The sequence below is a fragment of the Heteronotia binoei genome, chromosome 10 (genome assembly GCF_032191835.1).
Source record: "Heteronotia binoei isolate CCM8104 ecotype False Entrance Well chromosome 10, APGP_CSIRO_Hbin_v1, whole genome shotgun sequence".
Taxonomy (NCBI): domain Eukaryota; kingdom Metazoa; phylum Chordata; class Lepidosauria; order Squamata; family Gekkonidae; genus Heteronotia; species Heteronotia binoei.
Window position 1 is genome coordinate 10,649,843 of NC_083232.1, and position 21,630 is coordinate 10,671,472.

Genomic DNA, 21,630 nt, shown 5'->3' on the forward strand with positions numbered 1-21,630 from the left:
TTCAGGGTCATCAGAAAGCGGGGGGAGGGGAGGGAAATGTCTGCGGGGTACTCATGATTCCCTAGGGAGACTTATTCCCCTAGAAAATAATGAAGAATTTATCCACGGGTATCTGGGGCTCTGGGGGCCCTGTTTTTTGAGGTAGAGGCACCAAGTTTTCAGTATAGTATCCAGTGACTCTCCCCAAAATACTCCCTAAGTTTCAAAAAGATTGGACCAGGGGGTCCAATTCTATGAGCCCCCAAAGAAGGTGCCCCTATCCTTCATTATTTCTAATGGAGGGAAGGCATTTGAAAGGTGTGTGGTCCCTTGAAATGTGATGGCCAAAACTCCCTTTGGAGTTCAATTATGCTTGTCACACCCTTGCTCCTGGCTCCACCCCAATGTCTCCTGGCTCCACCCCTAAAGTCTCCTGGCTCCACCCCCAAAGACCCCAGATATTTCTTGAATTGGACTTGGCAACCCTATGTGGCTCTCAAAGCCCCCACTGCCCTGTCAGCCAGCTTGAAGAAAGCATTTGTCTCTTCAACTAATTTCTCCAAGCCAGCCAGCAGCTTGGAGAATGCATTTAAAGTTAAAGTTGCTTTCTTTCCATCTCTCCCTTTCTCTGTATATTTTCCTTCCTTCCTTGTGGCTCTCAAACATCTGACGCTTATTCGATGTGGCTCTAACATTGAGCAACTTTTGGCACTCCTGGGCTAGGCTGATCCTGCGCTGAGCAGAGGGGTTGGACCCGATGGCCTATAGGGCCATATTCTCCAGGGGAACTGACCTCTTGTTGTCCGGGTATCGGCGGTAATTTCATGAGATCTTCAAACCCCACCTGGATGTCAGAAACCCTCTTAGGGAAAGGAGTAAATTAACACAAAATAGCAAGAGGTCAAACATTTAGGATCAAAGCAACAAACCTCTTGAAAACTGGCCGTCGGCCCGGCCATCATGCCCCGGATAATGAGGCCGGGTTTGGCTCGGAGTTTCTCTCTCGTGACTGTTCTGGTGTCCAAAGACAGCTCCGGAGTTCTTAGCTCCTCTCTGCTATTTCGAAGCTTTTTCTCTCCCTCAGCCGGCGAGCTCTCAAAGGCCTGCCCGGTCTTGACTTTCTCGTTTTCGGCTCGACGTCTCCGGGAAAGGAAGGCCAGGCCGACCGTCTCCTCGTCAATTTCACAGCTGTGAACAAGACACATTTTATACACACACACACACACACACACACACACACACACAGAAATGAGAGAATGCAACCATCATTTCCCTAGTAATCAAAGCCATTGGAAGAATTAATATGCTCTTCGCCAGTGTTCCCTCTAAGCCGAATTAGTGTGAGCTAGCTCACAGATTTTGAGCCCCCGGCTCACACATTTTTGTCTTAGCTCAGGAAGGATGACCCCAGAGCACAATAATTTATGCAGTAGCTCACAACTTTAATGCCAGTAGCTCACAAAGCAGGATTTTGGCTCACAAGACTCTGCAGCTTAGAGGGAACATCGCTCATCACCCAAATTTCGATACAGATCAGGGTTTGTTTGTTTGTTTTGGGTAGATGGGTCGTTTGTAGGGTGACCAGGTCCCCACCAGTCACTGGTGCAGAATGGAGTGTAAAGTTGCCAGTCCCGGGTTGGGGAAGAGAGACTTGGCTCAGTAGCTCTGCTGCGGGATTGAGAGAACCTGGCAAAGCAAGCTCTGCCTCCTCCCCTTCCTCCCCAAGGGAGGAGCCTCAGCCAATGGAGAAAACAGAGGTTTTTGCGCTGTGCAATTGAGCAAGCCTGACAAAGCAGACTGTTATGCAGAAGGAAGCAAGAGAGAGGGAGAAGGAAGCAGATGGCAGCCAGTTGCTCGGGGGCCTGATAGGAGCCTTCTGGGGGCCGATTTGACCCTCGGAATGCATGTTGGACACCCCTGCTCTACCCTGTAGCTCAGTCAGAATTCTGGGGGTGGGGTGTCTCCAGCCACACACACACCCCTCCCCAAGGTTGACAACCCTAGCTGAAGGCCCAGGGGAAAGCAACATCATGACTGGCATAAGGAGTTGCATACAGCCTTCCATTTAGAGAAAGGAAAAATTCTGTGTTTGCGTGCGTGCACACGTAACCATCTATACAGTAAAACCTTTCAAAGAATTACCACTAGTGGGGCAATTATTCTGGGATGGTGGGGTGATATAGGGTTGCAGGGGATCCCCTCGTTTGGAGGCCGTCCCCCCGCTTCAGGGTCATCAAAAAGCAGCGGGGGGGGGGGGGAAATGTCTGGATAGGAAAGGTCCCCTGCGCAAGCACCAGTCGTTTCCGACTCTGGGATGACGTTGCTTTCACAACGTTTTCACGGCAGACTTTTTACGGGGTGGTTTGCCATTGCCTTCCTCAGTCATCTACGCTTTCCCCCCAGCAAGCTGGGGACTCATTTTAGCGACCTCAGAAGGATGGAAGGCTGAGTCAACCTTAGGCCAGCTACCTGAATCCAGCTTCCGTCGGAATCGAACTCAGGTCGTGAGCAGAGAGTTCAGACCACAGTACTGCAGTACTGCTGCTTTATCACTCTGCGCCACGGGGCCACTTAATGTCTGATAGGCACTCCATTATTCCCTATGGCGACTGATTCCCATAGGGTATAGCGGAAAATTGATCCATGTGTATCTGGGGCTCGGGGGGGGGCGTGTTTTTAGAGGTAGAGGCACCAAATTTTCCGCATAGCAACCAGTGCCTCTCCTCAAAATACACCCCCCCCCCAAGTTTCGAAAAGATTGGACTGGGGAGTCCAATTATATGAGCTCCCTATCCTTCATTATTTCCAGTGGAGGGAAAACATTGAAAAAGTGTGCAGTCCCTTGAAATGTGGTGGCCAGAACTCCCTTCTGAGTTCAATTGCACTTGCCAGTTCAATTGCGCTTGCCAGAGTGGTTAAGTGTGCAGACTCTTATCTGGGAGAACCGGGTTTGATTCCCCACTTCTCCACTTGCACCTGCTGGAATGGCCTTGGTCAGCCATAGCTCTGGCAGAGGTTGTCCTTGAAAGGGCAGCTGCTGTGAGAGCCCTCTCCAGCCCCACCCACCTCACAGGGTATCTGTTGTGGGGGAGGAAGGTAAAGGAGATTGTGAGCCGCTCTGAGACTCTTCGGAGTGGATGGCGGGATATAAATCCAATATCTTCTTCTTCATCATCTTGCTACACCCTTGCTCCTGACTCCACCCCCAATGTCTCCTGGCTCCACCTCCAAAGTCTTCTGGCTCCACCCCCAAAGTCCCCAGATATTTGTTGAGTTGGACTTGGCAATCCTAAGGTAATATCAGGAGGAAGTAAAAAGAAAGTGGGGGTGGGGAGGGGGTTGAGTCCACCCAAAACACATGCTCCGAGTTTGCATACCTTTAAAAGAGAGGGAGCCTCTGTGCACGTGCAGAGCGCCTCCTCGGCATTCTTCTGCAGACGGGAGAGGAGAGGACTCTTCTGCAGCGCTGCCCAAGAAGCACCTGCTCAGCTCTCAGCCCCTTTGCCAGCCTTGGCTGGAGAGCTCCATTTGGCAAGGCCGGCAGGCGGGCCTCTGAGAGTGCGCAGAGCGTTTTGCAGATGGAAAAAAAGGGGCGGCGGGGGCAGCCGTGGTCTGAGTCCGGTTGAATGAATTAAATTCAGGAGTGCTCCAGCTTACAGCGACTAGAGGGTTTCCGAACATGTACAGAGGAAGAAACAGAGAAAAGGGCTCTGTGGCACTACGTGGGGGGGGGGGGGGACATAGGGATCCAGGGAAGTTTTCCCATCTGGAGAGGAGCATCCGAAGTAAGTAGACAACAGACGCAGGACTCTTCTCCTCCTGTTCCTGCCCCCGCCCTGATCCGAATCCCCATCGCGCCAGCCAGGGTTGCCAAGTCCAATTCAAGATATATCTGGGGACTTTGGGGGTGGAGCCAGGAGACATTGGGGGGGTGGAGCGAAGGGCAAGGGTGTGACAAGCGTCACTGGACTCCAAAGAGAGTTCTGACCATCACATTTAAAGGGACGGAACACCTTTTAAATGCCTTCCTTCCACTGGAAATAATGAAGGATAGGGGCACCTTCTTTGGGGGCTCATGGAATTGGAATCCCTGGTCCAAACGTTTTGAAACTCTGGGGGGTATTTTGGGGAGAGGCACCGGATGTGATACAGAAACTTTGGTGCCTTTACCTCAAAAAACAGCGCCCCCCCTCCCCAGAGCCTCAGATACCCGTGGATTAATTCTCTATAATTTCCTATGGGAATAAATCTCCATAGGGTATAATGGAGTGCCCAGCAGACATTTCCCTCCCCCTTGCATTCTGATGACCCTAAGTGGGGAGGGCAGGCCTCTAAACCGGGGGGATCCCCTGCTCCCACCTGGGGATTGGAAGACAGGGGAAACCCGTTTTCTACAAAAAGACCAAGCTGCTTTGCAGTACATTGAAGACTCAACACGTGAAGCAATATCTTTATCATGCAGTGTAGCTGATGATACGTTTCCTAGGTTTAAAAAGCCGTGTTGGACGAGTAGTCAGTAGCTTTGACTTCGCTGGCAACTAGGTTTTCGCACCTCTTAGGACTCTGCACCTTTTGGAGTTTTCGTCTTTTGTGGACTCTTTCATAAAACCGTTCATTGGCAATCACTTTATTGTAACTCTGTACTTGCAATCATAAAAGCAGACATCACAGGCTATAAAATAATATATAATATAAAATAGCAAGTTATTTGGAATTTTCTGTACTGTGTCACTATGTCTTTGCAGTACAGCTTCGTAAATTTCTTTGAAATCGATCTTTTTGTAGAACACGGGTTTCCCCTGTCTCCTAACTCCTAACAAACACCTCCCCGGGACTGAACAGAGATGTTGCTTTGGTTTTTTTATCTCATTACATATGCTAAACCCACTTTCACCAAGGATAGCGATATATCCACAGTCTTCCAATCTATTTCTCTTTTAGGATAGTGTATCAGAATGATGCTTTTGTATTGACATACTCAAACAAGAGATATTGGCTGTTTATCTCATTACGTATACTAAACCCATTTTCCACTATATAGAATCATAGCATCATAGAGTTGGAAGGGACCTCTAAGATCATCTAGTCCAACCCCCTGCACAATGCAGGAAACTCACAAACACTTCCCCCTAAATTCACAAGATCTTCATTGCTGTCAGATGGCCATCTAGCCTCTGTTTCAAAACCTCCAAGGAAGGAGAGCCCACCACCTCCCGAGGAAGCCTGTTCCACTGAGGAACCGCTCTAACTTGTCAGGAATCATAGAATCCTAGAGTTGGAAGGGGCCTCCAGGGTCATCTAGTCCAACCCCTTGCACAATGCAGGAAACTCACAAATCCCTCCCCCTAAAATCACAAGATCTTCATTGCTGTCAGATGGCCCTTTAGCCTCTGTTTAAAAACCTCCAAGGAAGGAGAGCCCACCACCTCCCGAGGAAGCCTGTTCCACTGAGGAATCGCTCTAACGGTCAGGAAGTTCTTCCTAATGTTGAGCCGGAAACTCTTTTGATCTTATTTCAACCCATTGGTTCTGGTCCTACCTTCCGGGGCCACAGAAAACAATTCCACACCATCCTCTAAGGGGTGGCCAACGGTAGCTGCCCTGAGCCTGCTCCGGCGGGGAGGGCGGGATATAAATAAAATGTGATGATGATGATAGCTCTCCAGATGTTTTTTTTGTCTACAACTCCCATCAGCCCCAGCCAGCATGGGAGTTGTAGTCAAAAAACATCTGGAGAGCTACCGTTGGCCACCCCTGCTCTAGATGACAGCCCTTCAAATATTTGAAGATGGTGATCCTATCACCTCTCAGCCGCCTCCTCTCCAGGCTAAACCTCCCCAGCTCCTTCAACCTTTCCTCATAGGACTTGGTCTCCAGACCCCTCATCCTCTATGGGACAGCCCTTCAAGTCCTTGAAGATGGTGATCCTATCACCTCTCAGCCGCCTCCTCTCCAAGCTAAACCTCCCCAGCTCCTTCAACCTTTCCTCATAGGACTTGGTCTCCAGACCCCTCATCCTCTATGGGACAGCCCTTCAGGTCCTTGAAGATGGTGATCCTATCACCTCTCAGCCGCCTCCTCTCCAGGCTAAACCTCCCCAGCTCCTTCAACCTTTCCTCATAGGACTTGGTCTCCAGACCCCTCATCCTCTATGGGACAGCCCTTCAAGTCCTTGAAGATGGTGATCCTATCACCTCTCAGCCGCCTCCTCTCCAGGCTAAACCTCCCCAGCTCCTTCAACCTTTCCTCATAGGACTTGGTCTCCAGACCCCTCATCCTCTATGGGACAGCCCTTCAAGTCCTTGAAGATGGTGATCCTATCACCTCTCAGCCGCCTCCTCTCCAGGCTAAACCTCCCCAGCTCCTTCAACCTTTCCTCATAGGACTTGGTCTCCAGACCCCTCATCCTCTATGGGACAGCCCTTCAAGTCCTTGAAGATGGTGATCCTATCACCTCTCAGCCGCCTCCTCTCCAGGCTAAACATGCCCAGCTCCTTCAACCTTTCCTCATAGGACTTGGTCTCCAGACCCATCACCTTTTTTTCGCCCTCTTCTGGACCCGTTCCAGCTTGTCTATATCCTTCTTATTTTAATGTCTTTATTTTAATGTCTTTAATATATTTTAATGTATTTTTCCTAATGGCAAACTAGTGTACCTTCTGAATAAAACCAAGTGGGTCTGAAAGGTGCAATCGACTCCGATTTTGTTCTGCTACTTCAGACCAACGCCGCCCCCTACTTGGATCCATCCTAAATCCGTTGCGTTCCCTCCAGCGGAGCGGCGATTTAGAAAGCAGGCAGGTGCATTTACTCGCGAGGAAGCCTGCTGAGCTCCCGAAGGCTGAGTCCCTCGGGTGCTCAGAGCGCTCTCCGCTTGCCACAGGGAGCTTCCCCTGTTGCATTTCTGCCTGCCTGCCCGTCCTCTGTTGCATTTCTGCCTTAGGCTGCAGGAGGCGGAGGGAAAAGCCACGCCCCGAACCCGCCTCCTCCTCCCCCTCCCAGCCAAGAGCCCTTACCATAGAGAGGAGCCGGCAGGACGGGACGTTTCTCCCGCGCTCTCTATTGGCTGCCCGGAAGATGCCCGACGGGAGGGGCTGGAATGGAGCGCGCGGCTTCCAGAGTAGACTGCGCATGCTTAGCCGGTCGGGAGGGCCGAGGCTGGGGAGCGCGGCTTCCAGAGCAGAGCAGAGCAGAGCGTGCTTATCCGACTTGAGGGGTGAGAATGGGAGCGCGGCTTCTGGAGCAGACTGCGCATGCTTAAGAATTGCTATAAATGCGAAGCGCGGGGCAGCGTGCCGCCATTTCGCGCTCGGGAGACGGAGGGGGGTGTTCTGCGGGAAGATAGGGGGGGGGGTCCGTCTAAAATGTTTTTTTTTTGTTTTGAGAGTTTATTATGAGCATAGAGTGGAGTAGAGCAAAGCCTTTAAATCTTTTAAGGAGAATATTCAGGGTGGGTAGCAGTTTCTCTGTTAAACTTAAAATTTCAGGACAAGAGACACAAAGCTACATTGCGCTATGCAAAAATGTATGACTTGTTTAGTTGCTCTTTTTAGTCCCAGTGGGTGTGGTTTATTTTTTTATTTATTATGTCTTTATGGCTTGCTTTTCTCAATAAATATTCAGTGCAGTTGATAAAATGAAATATTAAATAACCAGGGTGTTAGGGTTTTAGAAGTCTTGAACCACCTTATTTGTTACTTCATTCTATTCTATTTCATTTCATGTTTATTTAAGGTTTTTAAAGCATGTAATGCGTGCATATTTTAGCCTGCCTTTGTGGTTAATGGTCAAAGCAGGTTAACAAAACGTTCTAGTTCATTTTATTTTTATTTAAAACTTTTTACGTGCATGCATATTTTAGCGTGCCTTTGTGGTTAACATTCAAAGAAAGTTACAAAGCATTTTATTTTATTTAAAACTTTATATGTGCGAGCATATTTTAGCCTGCCTCTACAACGGTCAAGATGGGTCAAATTCAAAACAGCACATTTATTGATGTTGATGTGTTAAAATGGGGGGGGGGTATTAGCTGGAGCGCTTAAGAGGTAGCAGACGATGGTATTTTTATTTGCCTTCTTGGGGTGGATCTCTCTGGGTGGGGCAGGAGCTTCCAAGCTAGAGTATTGCAATCAAAAGTCAATGGGAGCCATTTTACACTTTCCACACTGAGCACTCAGGCAGTTTCTCTCCTGTATGGATCGTTGCCTTGCGCTCAAAACTCTCCACAACCTTGAGCGCTGATAAGGTTTCTCTCCTGTATGAAAAGTTAAAGTGATGGGCACTGAAGCTTTTCTCCCTTGAGGATGCCTTGATATCCATCAAGGCTGAGACAATTCTCTTTACATTTAGAATTTTCATTTTTTTTAATCTTGTAGAAATCAAGACGGACCTCCATTCTGTGTTCTGTTTCTCTCCTGTGTATTTTCTTTGACTTCACTGCTCAATTATCTCTCTGCTACAAAACCAAGTTGCCATCTTCTAGGGTGTCACATAAGAACATAAGAAAAGCATATTTTAGCCTGCCTCTAAAATATGCCTTTGGGGAGGGACAGTGGCTCAGTGGTAGAGCATCTGCTCGGGAAGCAGAAGGTCCCAGGTTCAATCCCCGGCATCTCCAAAAAAGGGTCCAGGCAAATAGGTGTGAAAAACCTCAGCTTGAGACCCTGGAGAGCCGCTGCCAGTCTGAGAAGACAATACTGACTTTGATGGACCGAGGGTCTGATTCAGTATAAGGCAATATGTCCATATGTCCAAAGCCATGTTGGATCAGGCCAGTGGCCCATCCAGTCCAACACTGTGTGTCACACAGTGGCCAATATATGTGTGCGTGTATGCTGATCCTAGGTTGGAATTCCATTCTCTCACATGTTATGTTTTTGCCATGTTGAGCACCATTTCCCTCTGAAGAGAAGACTGAGGAAACGTAGGAATTGAGCAGTTCCGCCCTCTTTTCATTACCCGTTACAAGTCCTCTGCCTGACTTGGTGGTCTATAGCAGACCCCCACAATAATATCGCTGTTATTTCTTACTCTTTTTATTTTTACCCAGAGACTCTCAACTGAGTTGCCATGCTCAGATTCACATATTTCCTCAGAAGTATATGCCTCCTTCACATATACTGCTACGCCTCTGCCCTTTTTCATTTGCCTGTCTCTCTTAAATAAGTTGTACCCCTAATATTCCAGTTGTGAGTGTCATCCCACCAAGTTTCAGTAAGGCCTATTATGTCATAGTCTCCTTCCTTTACTAGGACTTCCAGTTCCTCCTGCTTGTTTCCCATACTCTGTGCAATAGTGTAGAGACATCAGAATCCGCGTTTTATGCATCCCGAGGGTTTAGTTTCCATACAAGCCTGCAAGTTAACATTACCTAGCAGATGCACCACTCTTTGCAAATCTTCAATGTTCTTATCCCCAGTTTTTGGCATCATACGAGGCTTTGAATTATTGTCTCGCTCCCCCATATAACTTAATTTAAATTAAGTTTAATTAAATTATTGGATTTATATCTCGCCCTCCACTCCGAAGAGTCTCAGAGCGGCTCACAATCTCCTTTACCTTCCTCCCCCACAACAGACACCCTGTGAGGTGGGTGGGGCTGGAGAGGGCTCTCACAGCAGCTGCCCTTTCAAGGACAACTTCTGCCAGAGCTATGGCTGACCCAAGGCCATTCCAGCAGGTGCAAGTGGAGGAGTGGGGAATCAAACCCGGTTCTCCCAGATAAGAGTCTGCACACTTAACCACTACACCAAACTGGCTCTCCAGTTTAAAGCCTTCCTTATTAGGTTAGCAAACACCCTTTTTCCTACTGTGCCGTAAGGTACAAACCATCTCCCGCTAGAAGACCACCATCTCGAAAGCGTAAGCCATGGTCCAGAAATCCGAATCTTTCCTGACGACACCATCGACGTAGCCAGTCGTTTATCTGCAGTATTTTTCTTTCTCGTCCTAAGCCACAGCCTTCAACAAGAAGCACTGACAAGAATACAACCTGTGCGCCCAGCTCCTTCACTTTCTGATCCAGAGACGCATAGTCTTTTCTAATACGTTCAGGGCTATGATGGGCAGTATCATTCGTTCCCACGTGGATCAACAAGAAAGGATAGTAATCTGTGGACTTGATAAGTTTTCCAATCCTTTCTGTCACCTGCTAGATGCATGCACCTGGCAGACAGCAGACCTCTCGGGATGACAAGTCCGGTCGGCACACTTTGGGCTCCACCCCAAAGCAAGGAGTCTCCAATCACCACCACCTTCCTCTTCCTATATTGGGGAGTAGAAGCTCCAGACTTGTTATCCACAGGATCCTGAGAAACTTCCTTCAAGCTTCGTGGAGGCTGGGGAAGTAGCCCTTCTCTAATGGTTCAGAATCAGTTACTGTGGGGAGATCCTGGAACCTATTACTGAGCAGCATGGGCTCAAAACGTCTTCTGATTTTCTTTCTCTTTTGGGTTACATTTTTACAGGAACCCCCTCCTCCTGTGTTGGATTCTCTTCTAATTGCTGAGATACCATTTCCTCTCCTCTTGTTCTTTCAAGAGCACCTCGTGCGTTTTGTCAAGAAAATCCTCACCTTCCTTTATACATTGCAGTGTGGACAATCGTGCCTCCAGTCCCTGTATCTTCTCCTCCAGCAGGGCCACTAACTTACACTTGCTGCAAATGTAATTCCTGCTACTCTCAGATAGAAATACAAACTTGTTTTCTTACGATCAGTATTATTTTACATTTTTAATTCAATGTATAACTACTATATCATTTAACTATGCAAGGCTGACTATTGTTGCGCGTTTGTTGTATTTGCTGTTCCATTCTCATTCTTTGATGTAACAAAAACATTCTAATAATCACAAAACAAAATCCATTTTCTATTCCTTAGGATACAAAATGTGGTTGTGAGCTACTGTCTCAATGGTCTTAACATAAATAAGCACAATTACTAAAGTATCTCTTTTCAATTAGTGTGAGACATAGGCCTAGTGGTTTGCTCTTTAGTCCAGCTGGGGGAGGATTTCTGACTAGGTGATATTAGACGGCTCCTCTCAGCAGCGCAGGTGCCTTTGATGAGATGCTGCAATGCTTTCCAGTCTTATCAGCAAGTTGCTTTTGCTAGTAGCTTGGTGTGAGAAGGGGGCCTTTCATCCTCCAGCCAGCTTGGACCCGGTCATTGATCTCTGCAGAAGCGCATTGAGCTAGAATTTTAAGTGTGCCATAACTTTCCTCCAATGATACATCGCCAACATGCCTTAGCCAACAAGAATTGTATGTCATGTAGATGCTTTTTACGGCTGCCATTGTTATGAACTATGAAACCAGTTGTCTGTATGCCAACATGTCATGGTGTTACCTAGGGAACAAAAGGTTCTGACATCTTTGAGGGGTCAGCTTGGTATGCAAGTCTTAGCTTAGCTCTACTCTGTATTTGGCTTAAGATTTTTTCTTTCCTTGTTGGACTTCGCTGGATGTCTTTTCAATTGGACAAAGGCATCTGGAGAGTATGGTTTGTACAACAGTAGTATCTTTCAACACGAATCCTTAAGACTTTTCAATTTTCACAACAGCCAGAGGATGTTATGAATTCTCTTTGCCTTGGATTTGCCAGACATGCTACATGCAGCCAGGTGGTAACAGTCTTCAAGAATAACCTAAGAATAGCGGACCCAATAGTCAAAGGCCTCAGTTCTCCTATATCCTTTAACTCCACTTCATCCTCAATTTTCAGAATCAAAACAGACATATACCGTCTCTTGCTGGTTTTTTGACTGTAATAAACCTGATTGATTGACATATACCACCAAAGGAATAATTCCAGTAATCAACCATATGTGAAACAGCTCCTCTAATCTACTCCCCACGAGAACTTTGTGACCAATCAACTAGACCCGCTTTGTAATCAAAATTGTATAAATACATTGTTTTGCGAAGAAAACCTAAAGAAAAACTCAGGGGGATGCTGGTATAGAGAGAGAAAAGTTGTTTTTGCTCCTTGCCTATCAATACGCGATAAAAAGAATCTTCGGATCATCTCACTTAGATCTCTGGCTGTTGAGTCTCTTAAATTGGGCTGGGGACTCGACTGTTGCCACTGATGATGTGTGCAACACGGGTCCATGTCTTTAATGTTATTTATCCTAGTTTACTTCTAACTTAAGATACTTTGGTTGCATAATCTCTGTATTTCACTACACAGTGAGTTGGTTAAGAGTGGAAGTGCAGCTAAAAAGTGGAATACAAATTTGGGCAGAACTTAGATTTTTTAGTATTGCAATCTGCTGGAGCTGGGAGATAAGCAGAGTCTTTTTTTTCTTCTTTCAAATTGGGCTTAGTACTAATGCTGACTCAATCTTGCTAAAGCCTACATTATGTCTGTTTCAAATGATTTTGACAGCTCTATAAAGGAACATTGATAGTAGGATTTATTCAATGTGCAAAGGGGGGCAGGAGGAGGAGAATTAAAACATTCCATCTTATGTGAAAGTGACTATAGACTTTGAGTGTTCAGAAGTGTAGTGACACACAAACTCCCAAATACAGGGACATCTTTTGGTTCCAATATATATTAAGAATTTTTTATTTGAGGTAGAAATATTCCCAAGAATGAAATTTACACCATTTTCTCCCTCCATAAGATTTATGTGTCATGGCGGGGGGGGGGGGATGCATTCCATGCCTCTGAGGAGAATAAAAACTCCACAAACTAAAATTTCAATATATGGCTCCCAGCTGAATGTACAGATTTGAAAGCTGCATTTCAGTGAAGTGATGTTATTGGTTTATCTACTTAAACAGCAAAATATATTTTTGAGTATTCACTGCTTCTATCCTGGTGCTACTATATATGACTGATTTGCTTTTTAAGAGAAAACCATGGTACTCGTCTCTGATGGTTTATCCCTGGCTTCTAGACAAGGATCAAACTTTCATTGTACCAATGTTATTTATACGTGTCTGAAATAGTTTCCCCAAGATAAATGCATAAGAAATTTATGGGAATACAAATCAAGCTGTTACCTGTAGCTCTCAGTCTGGTTTGTTTGTGGCACCGTTTGTGGAGCGATGTTTCCATCAGAGAAGGAATTCTTGATTATGGCAGTCTCTGAAGCGCTGAGCTTAGAATTCTTGTTCTGTGGAATGGCTGGACTCCTAGTATCTTGGAGGCTGATGGTGTCCTCCAGAAAATAGCTAGTCATGATTTCAAGAATGGTTTTCAGCGGGTGTTCCCTTGTCTGCAATAAAAATATATCCAGGATTATAGTCAACCTTTCCCATGTGGCCCACTCACGAGTTTTTATGAGAAATACCTGAGGGTGAGGGAAAGGGCTCAGGTTTGGATGGCATGCCAAACTGTGAAAGGAGCCTATTTCCTCGGCTTTGCTAGAAAAGGAGCGAATCTTCAGGAAGGATTTGTATAACTGGGAACTTTGTGTTTCAAGAAAAGGCTATTGGGGTATAATATAGAAATACTCTGTGAGGAAAAAGCCTCTGTGAGGAATTTATAAACATATAAAGGAGATCCGGGTCAGCCTTACTGGACTAAATACCACAGAAAGGCTACCACAATGTGCTCCATACTTGGAACCCAGTCAAAAGGGCTGGGAGGCTTGGCTGCAGTTATGGTTAGGAAATACACCACGCAGACTCAAAATCTGTAGGAGACTGGGTAGCGCCAGTCGCAGGAGGAGTGGCGGTCTTAGACTCTATAAATATAGAAACGTTAGCAAATAAATTTGCTGTGGATTTGCAGGCTTGTGTGCATAAAGACAATTTAGGCTTCATTTGTGATGAGCGGACCCTGCAGACTCACCACCCCTGTGTGAACCCCTTAAGGGACTCCCCTCAAGAGTGCAAATATGCGCTTAGGCAAGAGAATGCCTCTGCTTTTGTGTATTTAGGAAGAGGGTGTGCTTGCGTGAGGACACACTGTGAGTATCTCATCATCAACACCTTCCACATCCAACCCATGTTGCCAGGTGTCAACAGATGTTTCTGCAATCTATCCTCCATTGTAGGATGTGATATAGAATTCACAGTCCCTATATGGACTAGGGAAGAAATCCTGTTGGCCCCTAGCCTGTTTAAATTTATCCAACCAGTCTTCCTGGGCATGGGGCTGCGAGCGATTAGATCCTTGCTGTCTCATCCCCTTTTAAAGCAAACCTTGCAAGACATTAAGAGGAGCGGAGATACAGCAGCCATGGTGGTTAAACACGATGGACATGAAATCTCCGGGCTTTTAACACAAATCAAGGACACGGGAAAGCATTCGTTCCTTGACACGCTTCTTGGCTGGAGCCCGACTGGGTCAGCCATACTTAATGTAGCCTTGCATCCTATTGTGGTCATCTTGGTCTTCCAAATTATACTCTGTATTGCAATAATTGTCTTGGGGTGCTGGCTGAAAAAGCAGCTAAAGAAGGTGGACGAGCTCCAAACCATGTGGAGATATCGTCCCCTCGTCATCGAGAAGCCCTAAGAGCCCCCTCGTATCCCCTCCCCACTCGTGCGAGGGAAAAGGGGGAGGGGAGGTTTCCTTTCCTTATTCCCTTTCCCAAGGTCTTTCTTTTACTTATGAGGGAGGGCTGTGTAGCCCAGGGGAAGGGGAGAGGGGAAAAAGGCGACAAAACCGAACCGAGGACTGCGGACCAGCAGTGGCAAGGTAGAACTTGCAAGGGATGCCTCCCGAGGGTTCAGAAGTGTTCATCGGAAGACTCCCGCATGTTCGCGGGGTCAGCCGTGCGACTTCAGGCTCCCATCTGAACTGGATTGCGCCAAGCGCTTCAGTTCAACTGACCCGCTGAGACCCCCGGTTCTGCAGCCCCACATGTTTTACAACAGCGGGGACCGGTCTGGTCACGGGCTAAAGCCGCCCGATCCTCCCCCTCTGGTGCCTCGATCCCACCAACTAGCTAAAAGGTCACAATAAGTCAAATGGTAGCTTGGCCTACACTATATTCTAAATTCCTGCCTCATGTTTATGGGTTTGGGAAACTTCCCCCTCCTTATTCACCCATGGATAAAGTTTTAGTGATTGAAAACCCCACTGCCCCGTCGCTCCCAGGTCACCCTGGACTTGAGGCATTTGCATAAACCTCTTCTGCACATGCCCCAACTTTTGGGCTGGGAAGCGGGGGACGATGGGAAATGTAGTCCCCATAGCCAGTTTAAAATTCTGAATGTCAGTATTCAATAGCCCCTCGCTTTGCTCCTATGAAAAGTTCTATCTTTTACCATGTGAAGGGTGGGCTTGTTAGCCCAAAGGGGTGGGGTGAGGGAAGCCCAAATTGAGCAGAACAAACTCAGGGCATTCTTGCAAGTGTTGAATCACTTCTTGGTAGTCTAGATAGCAGTTCTCAAACACTGCAGTCCCACCAAGTGATCCATCACTACAAGGCCCAAAGTGACTCTGAGACAGAACCTGTTCTGACCCAGAGAGACTCCCAGTAGTCCAGTGTTTGAGCTCTGTGACTCTTCCGGCGCTCCGCGATCCTGAAGGAACACAGGGAACGGAGAGGGGAAGAAGTTGCAGACACTCAAAGCATCAGGAACCTGGTGCAGCCTCTGTTCTGACCCATTGGGATGCCCGAGCGTGCAGCCCTACCCACATAACTGTGGGAGGGACTCAGGCTGTGCATGAGCACCCGAACCGAGGAGCTCAGGGAAACTACCTCCCGCGGGCACCCTGCGCCCGTCGACTAACTTTTAGATTAGAGGCAACCCAGGTGAAGAGCGATTTCGGGGTCACGGTTACACCTGAACAGGGACTCTTCCACGAGCCGCTATTTCCACAGGAGCGGACCGAACCCAGGTCCACTTATTTGAAAATATTTTACAATATCTTGCTCCCAACCTGCCTTAGGCTTAGTTCATCTGCATAGACGCACGTTGCGCATGCACTAACCCGAAGCGCAAGGCTAGGGACATCTGGGACTTGGAGTTCCAACGCCACATGTTGGCAATGTACTGTTGATTTTAAGTTTTATCTATCTTTTACCAGAGAAGTTGGGCCGCCGAGGCGACCCTGAGGGTTAAAAGAGGGCAGGCAGTGACACTTGCCCTCCGGAGCGCGGCGCTCCAGCTAAAAGTTCCGCCCACCTAGGGTCTCAGGGGGCCAGAACAGACTCTGCACCAGGTGCCATACTTGCAGGGGCACCCTGAGTTTGTAAAGGTGCACGCGAGCCCAGGCGGAATGCTTGAGCCCGGCCCCCACCGGGAGAGCCAAACGCACAAAGGCACCCCCAAGTCACAGTGACTCTGGTATTCCCTAAGAAGAAGATGCACCCCATAACAGGAAAGCCGCTTGAGGGTGACTAAAGCCTTTCTGGGGTGTTTTTTGTAAAGGGGTGCCCCACAATGATCCAAGAGACCCATTCCAGAGCAAGAGGATATTTGCATATGTGCCTCCCACTTGGTCTGCGTAATAAACTGTATGTCATCCTTGCCCGGCGCCTCTGTAAACCGCCCTGTCTGCCGATAGACGGCGGTGCGATGCGGAAGAAGTGACGTGGCAGTATATCAGTTGCCATCTCCCGGGCGGGAGGGGTAACGCAAAATGGGGTCTCGATTGGTTGTACTCATGTGTGTATGTTTAAGAATCTGTTTTTATACAAAGAAAGGGTGCCCGCCCTTGGGTGGGCAGGCTTTTGGAAAAATTACAGCAGGCTTTTGGAAAAATTGCAAGGCCGAACCAAGGAGCATGGAGTTGGAGGGTGTGAGAACCAAGTTATCCCTTTTTGCAGGGGCTCTTTCTCGGTTTCCCAAGGAGCATTTCCAGGTTGGGAGTTGCCGAGGCAAGGCCTCTCCTTATGGTGTAGGTTCGGAGAAGCCTACCCAATGGAGTAACTGGCCCAACTCGACACGCTCCTCTCCATGGTTTCCACTGTACAGCCAGGTTAATGTGGGGAAATGGAAAAATCCCCCAAACTGCCTTGCAAGAGGGTCATTTGCATCTCCCACGCCCACCGACGGGTTGTTGGCATCATGATATGGGCACGACCTCACAGGAAGTAGGATCTACCATGCAACCCAGATCCCACCCCTGCCGGTCAGAACCTTGATTGACAGGCAGGGAACCTTAGGCCAAATACCAACTTGGACTAAAAGTTTTCTTGTGTGTATGTTTTTCATATTTATTTATTTTTATCTATCTTTTACCAAGTAAAGGGGGAGTCCCCCCCTCCCAGTCAGGGAGGGACTCCAATAGGCCCTAAAAGAGAGCCACGCTTATAGCTGGCTCTCCGGAGCCCACACGGGCTCCCGATTAAAATAGGGAAAGCGGCCCGTGGATCGACTTCCCCGAACCTACAGCATAGGGGAGGCCTTTCCGCGGCCGCGCTCCCCGGTTCGGAGTGCTGATCGAAGGGCCCGCACTTCCAGACGCATGCTTTCCCCCTCCGCAAAGCCGGGAAGGCATGAGGAACGACATGCTTTAAGGTTGAAGAAAGCAATCTAAAGTCAAATAGCGAAGACTGTAAACTCATTAGGAAATCTGGTTTTGTAGAAATGCTTCGACAGAATTTGCTAAATGTTGTCTAAAACATGTATAAATCCTTTTTCCTCTTCATTTGCATGAGTGCATGGGAGACCCCTCCAGATAGGATTTCCCCAGGTCATGTGAACGGACCCCCGACATGGTCCGAGCAACATCGGAGATTTCCGTGTGGAGCATGCTCCGCTAGAAACTTGGCTTCACTGTGGGCAGCCTGGATACAAGGGGGGGTGGGATAACCGCAGCAGACTACTCGGCGCCGCCAACCTCCTCCCCTCCAGAAAAAGACTACAGACAAAGGAGACTGGGTAGCGCCAGTCGCAGGAGGAGTGGCGGTCTTAGACTCTATAAATATAGAAACGTTAGCAAATAAATTTGCCTATGCCACCTCCTATATTTCTCAGCTAGGAAAACCCATCAATGATTCTTTTCATACCATATCTGAGGTCCAACACTCCGTCAGCTCCATTCTTGTCAATTGGGAAAACCAAATTGAAAGAGACTTTGCCCTTTTACTAAGGGGCACTCAATCTCTGCAGGTTAATATATCCTTGGCACTAGCATGTACCCAGGCCCAGGCTATGAATTTGGCAATTACGATGGGTATAATTAGACAAGCCACGGAAGGAAATATTCCTCTAGAGATAAAACAATTAATTAGACCTGAAATTCCGACCCTAGAATTAGAATTGGAAGTATAGTGAACTCTAGTTAATACCTCTTTTTCACTGGACACACAGGAACTGAGACTTCTCCTCCTGATGCCCACTGCAAAAAGATTCTTTTATGTGCACCCCGTTGTATCACTAGGACTACAAGCGGGACCCACTGAAGTGTTATATTCACTAGATTCAGACAAATGGGCTAGGAATGATAACGGGAGTTGGGAAGCAGTTAATCTGCAAGCTTGTGTGCATAAAGACAACCTAGGTTTTATCTGTGATGAGCAAACTCTACAAACTCACCACCCCTGTGTGAACCCTCTAAGGGACTCCCCGCAAGACTGTCCGTACACGCTAAGGCAGGAGAATACATCTGCCTTTCTATACTTGGGGAGAGGATGTGCATGCGTGAGAACATATTGTGAGTACCTAGTCATAAACACTTTCCATATACAGCCTATGTTACCAGGTATTAACAGATGTTTTTGTAACTTGTCATCTATTGCAGGATGTGATATCCAATTCACAGTTCCCATATGTGTGAGAAAATGACCCCTCTTTCACAAACATGGTTGCCAGGGCGCCTGGAGAAGTGAGCTTGCATCCGCCTGGCCAGTGAATGCGAGTAAAACTATCCAGGAACTACATAGGACTCATGTGTACCAACTACTAACTATACAAGTGCTTGAGTCAGGCGCAGAGAGTCTGCAGACGCACTCCGATGTTTCCCCGCTACCGCGTGAAGGCTGCCATGGCGAGGAGGAGGCTACGCCGCCACGGAGCTGTCCAGGCGAACGGTGTTGAAGCGCTAAGCATGGAAACCACTGTGTTTCGCTAACACCACATGTAGCCATCTTCCTGCCTGGCCGGGCCTCATTCCTTCTTAGTGGGAACCTCACATACGCACCTTGAGTCATTCCTAGCCCGCAAGCAACCCACCTCGTTTATGAATGGATTAATGGCTCCACTATTAATCCTGATTGCTAAGTAATGTCCTGAACAACAGTCCTCACCCAGGAGATGATGAGAAAGAGGAAGGATCTTTCCTGATACCTCCAAGCCCTTTTGTCTACACCGGGATACCTAGGTTCATATCTGATTCCCTATTGTCACCTCCCCAGATAATCCCATCTCATCCCAATTACCCGACCATTCCCATACTGATATCACCGGAGCCGCCCCAGGCCCTGTCGCAACTTGGAAGTTTCCAGGATGCCCAGGATAAAGGTGATGTTCATTGGTTGAAGCATACATCCAATCAGGTGTCGCCATGGACTCGCCATTGGTCCAGCCGATGTCCAGCCTTTGTGGTCATCAGCGGAACCTCCCATTACCACTCCCAGTCACCTCCCATCCCCTCGACACTATATAACCTGTGGATTAGCTACCCACAGGTGTGCTCTCTATGCAGCAACCCCCTTATCCCGCTGTATAGATCCATCCCCGATTCCTGATCAGTTTCGGGTCCATCCCCCATTCCCTCATTCGTCGCCATCAGAGTCTTCCTTGGAGTCTGCGAGAGGTAGTATTACCCTGTATGTCCATCCTTTTATGTTCCCCTATCGATCTCTCTATATTTCTTAGACCTGTGTGAATGTGTGATTGCTTTTGTACCTTGTGTGAAAGAACTATTGTTTCAAATAAACTACAATTGATTTTATTAAATTAGAGTCCTTTATTGAGCATTGACTCTGATCGGTTGAGCCTGGTATACACAGATAATAAAAGATTCCTATTGGGCAAGCTGTCTCTCAATCTAATTCCCCAATCTCATTTTGAGAGCAGTTACCCTAACATATGGACTTGGGAAGAAATTTTAATAGCCCCTAGTTTGTTCAAATTTATCCAACCAGTCTTTCTAGGCATGGGACTGCGAGCGATCCGATCCTTGCTAGCCCATCCTCTATTAAGACAAACTTTGCAGGAAATTAAGAGAAGCAGAGATACTGCATCCATGGTAGTAAGGCACGATGGGCACAAGGTCTCTAATCTTTTAACCAAAATCAAGGACACAGGGAAACACTCGTTCCTTGACTTTCTTTTAGGCTGGAGCCCGACATCCAGTGCAATATTAAATGTGATCTTGCACCCCATTGTAGTCATTCTAGCTTTTCAAATCATCCTTTGCATATCACTAATTGTCCTTGGGTGCTGGTTGAGGAAACAACTTAAGGTGGACGATCTCCGTGCTATGTGGAAGAAGAAGAAGAAGAAGATGATATTGGATTTCTATCCCGCCCTCCACTCCGAAGAGTCTCAGAGCGGCTCACAATCTCCTTTACCTTCCTCCCCCACAACAGACACCCTGTGAGGTGGGTGGGGCTGGAGAGGGCTCTCACAGCAGCTGCCCTTTCAAGGACAACCTCTGCCAGAGCTATGGCTGATCCAAGGCCATCTCAGCAGGTGCAAGTGGAGGAGTGGGGAATCAAACCTGGTTCTCCCAGATAACAGCCCGCACACTTAACCACTACACCAAACTGGCTCTCGCCCCTTCACCATCGAGAAACAGCAGTAGTCTCTCAGTGTCCCCATTGGTGTAGGTTTGGATTTTTCCCCAAGATCTCTCTCTTACTTTTAAGGAAGGGCTTGAAAGCCCTAGGAGTAGGGGAACCGAACCAGAGAGTATGCCAGCAAGAGTGGGAGATGCCTTGCACACTTCTAAAACTGACCCTTTGAGACCCCGGTTGTGCAGCCCTGTAAGCCCAACGGCAGAAGGGACCGGTCTGGTCTGAGGCTAAAGTTTCTCGACTTTCCTCTGGTGCCCCTATCCTTGCGACTGACTGCAAGGTCATCAGGAGGCCAAAGTCAGCCTGATTCCTTCCTATGTAATAACTTTCCCTACCTTATTTATAAGTTCGGGAATTCCCCCCCCCCCTCTCTTCCTACTCGCCCCCACGTAAGAGGTTTTTTTTTTAAAATAAAAAGCCATTGTTCCGCTGCTCCCAAACAGCCACAGGCGTGAGGCATTTGCATGATCCCCTTTTGCACATGCCCCAACTCTCGGCTAGGAAGCAGAGGACGATGGGAGATGGAGTCCTTAAGCCATTTCTCTAGTATTAATTTTTTTTATTCAACTCCAAGTCTATCTTTTAGCAGGTGAAGGGTGGGCTTGCTAGCCCAAAGGGGTAGGAAGGGGGGGGGGAAGCCCAAAATGGGCAGAACAAACTCCAGGCAACCTAACAGGTGAAGGATCGCTTTGTGGAGACTTAAATGGTAGCTTTGGAGCACCAGTGTCCCACAGAGTGATCCATTACTACAAGGCCTAGAGTTTGGCACCTAGGCAGAAACTATTTTGGCCCCCTGAGCCACCCAGGAATCCAGCAATCAAATCGGCAACTCTCCCGGCGCTCCATAACCCTGAAGTATCAGAGGGACATGGAGAGGGGAAGAAGTGGCATCCATTGAAAGCAACTAAGGACCTAGCAGGGAATTTGTTCTGACCCAGTGAGATGTCTGAATGTGCAGCCCTTGCTCGCATAACCGCGGAAGGGATCCAGACGGGAC

At 47.8% G+C, this 21,630-nt stretch overlaps 1 protein-coding gene across 1 annotated transcript in view; it reads right to left on the reverse strand.

Annotated features, from left to right (window-relative positions):
• Positions 1–8,130: 8,130 nt before the first annotated feature.
• Positions 8,131–21,630, reverse strand: part of LOC132578341 (probable ubiquitin carboxyl-terminal hydrolase MINDY-4) — a 32,639-nt gene continuing 19,139 nt past the window's right edge. Inside the window, exons 3-4 of the mRNA XM_060248285.1 lie at positions 12,991–13,205; positions 8,131–8,233 (exon numbers count right to left, since the gene is read on the reverse strand). Of these exons, the coding sequence (XP_060104268.1) occupies positions 8,131–8,233; positions 12,991–13,205 (318 nt within the window). The remainder of the gene's footprint in view (positions 8,234–12,990; positions 13,206–21,630) is intronic.